Genomic DNA, 5,173 nt, shown 5'->3' on the forward strand with positions numbered 1-5,173 from the left:
CCTGCCGCTACCACCCTCGCGTTCGCGGGGACCCTCCGCGCTCTGTGGCGGCCGGGCCCGGGCCGGGGACCCCCCGCGGCAGCGCCGCCGCCTTGGCCGCGGGGCCGGAGCCGGGGCGGGGCGGGGCGGCCGCGGCGCGCGCCAGCCGCATTCCTGGGATGCCGCGAGCGCTGGACGCGGCCGCGGCCCGGAACGCGCGACGTCAGCGCCGCGGCGCACGCGGCGGCCCCGCGCCCCATATAAGGCGGCGGCGCCCGGAGCCGCCTCAGACCGCGCCGGCCGCGCTCCCGCTCCGCGCTCACACGGGCTCCGCTGCACCGGCGCTGGACATGGGCTTCGCGGGCACCCGCCCCGCTCTGGCGGCCGCTCTCCTCTGCCTGGCCCGCCTGGTAAGTGTCGCGGCTCTTCCCGCGGCCGCCGAGGGGGAGGCGGGTCGGGTGTCTCTGCTGCGCTGCCGGCGCTCACCGTGCGCTCCGCTCCGCAGGCTCTGGGCTCACCCTGCCCCGCCGTGTGCCAGTGCCCGGCGGCCGCGCCGCAGTGCGCCCCCGGCGTGGGGCTGGTGCCGGACGGCTGCGGCTGCTGCAAGGTCTGCGCCAAGCAGCTGAACGAGGACTGCAGCCGATCGCAGCCCTGCGACCACACCAAGGGGCTGGAGTGCAACTTCGGGGCCAGTCCCGCCGCCCTGAAGGGCATCTGCAGAGGTAAGCGGCGACCCCGCTCCCCCGGGAACGGACCCCGCGTCCCGCACTGCTGGGGTTCGGTAATTTCGAGCCCATGTATGGTTATGCTTTGTTGTCGGTAGCTTGGCAGAAAGGCACATGACTTCAGCAGTCTGGAATGCGATTCAGTATGTCTGGGCTCCGCTAAACGCACATAAGGAAAAGTGATTCCTGACTAAGTTATTGTTCTGGCCCCGCGTCCCCGGGGGGTTGTAGGGAGCTCCGCCGTGCACTGAGTTTAACAGACCAGCAAATACCTGCGCTTAAACCAGCGATTCCCGCCGCTGACTCTCTTCTTTCCCTCCTTCTTGATCTCTGCAGCACAGTCCGAGGGAAGACCGTGTGAATATAACTCCAAAATCTACCAGAACGGGGAGAGCTTCCAGCCGAACTGTAAACACCAGTGTACGTGCATAGATGGAGCTGTGGGCTGCATCCCGCTCTGCCCGCAGGAGCTCTCTCTTCCCAACCTGGGCTGCCCTAGCCCCAGGCTGGTCAAAGTGCCCGGGCAGTGCTGCGAGGAGTGGGTCTGTGATGAAAGCAAGGATGCGCTGGAGGAGCTGGAAGGCTTCTTCAGCAAAGAGTTTGGTCCAGATGATTCTGAAGGTGAACTAACCAGGAACAACGAGCTGATTGCCATTGTGAAGGGAGGCCTGAAAATGCTACCTGGTGAGTGTGGGTTTATCTGCGTGACATTAAGGGGAGGCAGCCAGAGAGCGGCTATATGACTCCTTAGACCCAAATGGAAAGAAAGAAACACAGTGAGAGAATATATTTAGGCTAAGCCCTCCTTTTCTTTTCCAGTTTTTGGATCCGAGCCACAAAGCCGAGCTTTTGAGAATCCTAAATGCATTGTGCAAACAACTTCTTGGTCCCAGTGCTCAAAGACATGTGGAACTGGCATCTCCACAAGGGTGACCAATGACAATGCTGACTGCAAGCTCATCAAAGAGACCAGGATATGCGAAGTGAGGCCATGTGGCCAGCCTAGCTATGCCTCCCTAAAGGTAAATACAGACTCTTCTGGTGTTCCTTTTCTTTCTAAGCTGCTCTGGGTAGGGGTAAAGGCTGGAGAAGAATCTCCTGCTAATAATGTTATTGCCTTTACTTTACAGAAGGGAAAAAAATGTACCAAGACTAGGAAGTCCCCATCCCCAGTGAAGTTTACTTACGCCGGATGCTCCAGTGTGAAGAAGTACCGCCCCAAGTACTGTGGCTCCTGTGTGGATGGCAGGTGCTGCACGCCCCAGCAGACCAGGACTGTCAAGGTCAGGTTCCGCTGCGATGATGGGGAAACCTTCACCAAGAGTGTCATGATGATCCAGTCCTGCCGATGCAACTACAACTGTCCCCATGCAAACGAAGCTTATCCCTTCTACAGACTAGTCAATGACATCCATAAATTTAGGGACTAAGTTGTGTTGGGGGTGGGATGCAAACCAGAATTTTGAAGTAACCAGCCATGGAGAAAGGACCTCTGATGGAAATGGTGCCTTGCCCATTTGAGGGCAACATTGAGATGTTACAGGAGTGCACTGTGCAACTGGACACTAATGCAACAGAGATTTAAGCATACTTAAAGCTTCATAGTACTGGAGCAACTTTACTGCTTCTTTTTGGAGCACCTTATCTAATTATATACTGTTTTCTGTTTGTAAGTGATCAGATAAATGTTTTGTTCTGGTTATGAAAACTTTACTATCCTGTTCAGTTTAACACTATGCTTCTCCCCATCCCTCCAATCTTCTCCCACCCTTTCCCAACCAAGTTGGAAGTTACATTCCTTCCTGAGGTGGGCACTTCTGGGGTGTTCACAGTGGCAGCTATTATGTACCAACTGTAGTTTTAATGGCAAACAGAAATCAGTTGTTTTAAAGCTGAGTATTTTATTTATCAACCTGTAGCTTTTGGTTTTGTTTTTATTTTTTTTGAGTTTTTTTACCCCTTCCAGCCCCTGTAATACTGGAATAAGTTGTAAATGATTTTAATTTTATATTCAATGAATTAAAAGAATTTATTTATGGAATTAATCATTTAATAAAGAAATATTTACCTAACTACTCTTAGTAGAGCATTCTGATAGGCAACAGGCTTAACATACAGCAAACGCAAGAGGTTTCTTAGATACTTTGAAAGTTAAAACAAGCTCTACTGCAGATGCAGCAATGGACTAGAAAGCAGAGTCTAATTCTTTGGGTAAATGATGTTTTGAAGTGGTGTCCACAGTCTGCCACCCTACACTCTAGAAAGTATGTACAGAAAGAGCTTCTTGGCATTGAAAGCAAATCTTTGATAGACTGAAATGTTAATTAGACTGTCAGATTATTCAAACTGTCCTGGAATTTGCAACATAAGGTACTTCATTAGAATGCAGTGCATGCACAGAGATGTTGAACATTGGGGTGGAAGTGGTTGTCAAGTCTCCACTTTTTGGTGGCTGCTTTTTGCAAATTAATACATTTCTGCAGCAGAAGAATGCTTCCTACAGTCTGCAGGAGGTAGTTTGCTTTCACTAAATTCAAATTAAATGAGCTTGAAGCAATGACTTTTGTTAATCCTAATAACCCAGTGATGAAAAGTAAACATACTGTTAACAGGAGAAGAATGTGTGGAATTTCGAGTACTTGTCCAATAGACTAAAAGGCAAAGCAGTCACTCTTTTCCTCACTTCTCCTTCCCACTTCTTAAATACACCATTACACTTTACTCTGTGGGACACAGATGACATTTGGCTAACCGAGGGAGTTGTAAGAGAGCTTACTGGCACGCGGCAAGAAAATGACATTTAAAAAAACAGACTAGAGCAGGATCTCAGAAAGCAGCAAACATTTGTACTCTTCTAGTTAGCCTAAAGCTGTGCCACAGATAAGAGTGAAAGGAAACCTGCAACAGGACGGTTTTTTTTCTCCTTGTGTGGGTATTTCTCAGGCAAAATATACTCCCAGTCTTTAGTGAGAAAGATACTGTTCATAAAATACAGAGACTGATTTTGAGGTTTTAGAATTGTGAAGGGGTGTCATCCAGTGTCATTAGTTAAAAGCAGAATTGGTTAAGGGTTAACTTTTTATTAATTAGACAAATATCTCAATCAAATAAATAGCCAAATATCTCAGAAGCTCATCTCTGGCAGCTAATGCTTTGCCTGAGAAATTACAGCTCTCCCTCTTTTGCTCAGTCAAGTTCTCTCCCGGAAGGCATTCAAAACTTGAGCTGTTTTGGAATTCACCACCTGGCCAACAGTCTCAGCTGTACCTAAACTTGTCTGTACAGTGTTTGTTGACAGTAAAAGTGTAAAATGCATGGAAGCACTTCTGTTTGGCTTCTACTTAGACCTAGCAATGAACACTTCACCATATCAGCTGCTCACTGAGAAACCATCAGGTTTACACAGTGGGTTATTGCATGGACAGAGGAAGAGGAATACACTGCTCCCAGACACCCAGCAGCTGCAGGCGCATTCCTCGCCATCCCCACTGTCACTTACACTCCAATGACATCCATCATCACACCAACGTAAGTAACAGTTCCCCAAAAAATCACGTTTGCGTGTAAGTACACTGTACACGTAGACCGTGCGCCGGTAACACACACACACCATATACAAACAAAAGTGACCCTTCCAATTCCCGCCTCAAGTTTGGCTCTAGCCAGGCCCTGGGTTTTACAACCTGCACTTTGTTTTTTCCATGTTTCCCCATGCAGAGGGGTGGTTCTGTAATATGCTCACTATAAAAATACACTGTTGGGAGAATAAGGGCTGCAGGAGCAAATTACATAAACGTAAGTTAAATATACTAAGTGAAATTATTGTGATATAAAGAGAGGAAATTAATCCCACTAAAAAGAACTCCAAGTTTTCCAAAGCTGGGCTGTCACACTAATTCATCACCACCCATATAGTCGTCTCTTCTTTTTTGCATTTCACAATTATATGATAAAAAATGAAACAGTGTCATTTTTTTGTGTCTTTACACTTGCTTTGAAATCTTTATATCCTCTGTTGTTCTAGCATAAAAAAACCCTCCTAAATAGCAGGTTTAGAAATATTAAGGATAAAAGCTCAGATACCATTAAGTGCAGCAGCAGGGCTTACAGGTAAGGTAATGAGCACAACTATAATTCTATTTCCTGTCAAAACCTAAATTATCAACACCTTTCTTCAAGAGGAATACTAGAAGATGAGGAGTTAGGAACATAATAAATAATGTACAGGAGGAGCTGTACATTTGCAGCGAATTTCAGTGCCAGACCATCCAGCTATTCAAACCCTGAAAGTAAAACCATCAGCACCGTGTGGATCATCCCGGAGCCGGGCAGAGCCCGGACACGCCAGGAGGGAGAGCAGCACTGTCTACTCCGCAGCAGCTCAGCTCCAGCCATCCCCCCCTCTCCCTTCTGTCTGCCCCCGGTCCTTCGGCTGCTCCTTTCGCAGCCACCGGGACTGTCAGCGCTGC

The 5,173-nt window shown here is 48.7% G+C and overlaps 1 protein-coding gene across 1 annotated transcript; it reads left to right on the forward strand.

Moving 5' to 3' along the window:
* Window positions 1-284: 284 nt before the first annotated feature.
* On the forward strand, window positions 285-2,776 carry CCN1 (cellular communication network factor 1). The gene is made up of 5 exons (XM_027882939.1): window positions 285-389; window positions 485-701; window positions 1,041-1,388; window positions 1,524-1,726; window positions 1,835-2,776. The coding sequence occupies exons 1-5, from the start codon at window positions 330-332 to the stop codon at window positions 2,132-2,134; spliced, it is 1,128 nt and encodes a 375-aa protein (XP_027738740.1). The 5' UTR covers window positions 285-329; the 3' UTR covers window positions 2,135-2,776.
* The last annotated feature ends 2,397 nt before the right edge of the window (window positions 2,777-5,173 follow it).

Source organism: Empidonax traillii, unplaced genomic scaffold (assembly GCF_003031625.1).
Source record: "Empidonax traillii isolate 1590-97213 ecotype Southwest subspecies unplaced genomic scaffold, ASM303162v1 scaffold114:size1751661, whole genome shotgun sequence".
NCBI lineage: Eukaryota > Metazoa > Chordata > Aves > Passeriformes > Tyrannidae > Empidonax > Empidonax traillii.

What these genes read in the sequence shown, in the direction of transcription:
- CCN1 (XM_027882939.1), top strand. Translation starts at nt 330, where the DNA reads ATGGGCTTCGCGGGCACCCGCCCCGCTCTGGCGGCCGCTCTCCTCTGC. An exon ending in AGGCCTGAAAATGCTACCTG is followed by an intron (nt 1,389 to 1,523) that starts GTGAGTGTGGGT and finishes TTTCTTTTCCAG; the next exon opens with TTTTTGGATCCGAGCCACAA. An exon ending in CTAGCTATGCCTCCCTAAAG is followed by an intron (nt 1,727 to 1,834) that starts GTAAATACAGAC and finishes TTTACTTTACAG; the next exon opens with AAGGGAAAAAAATGTACCAA.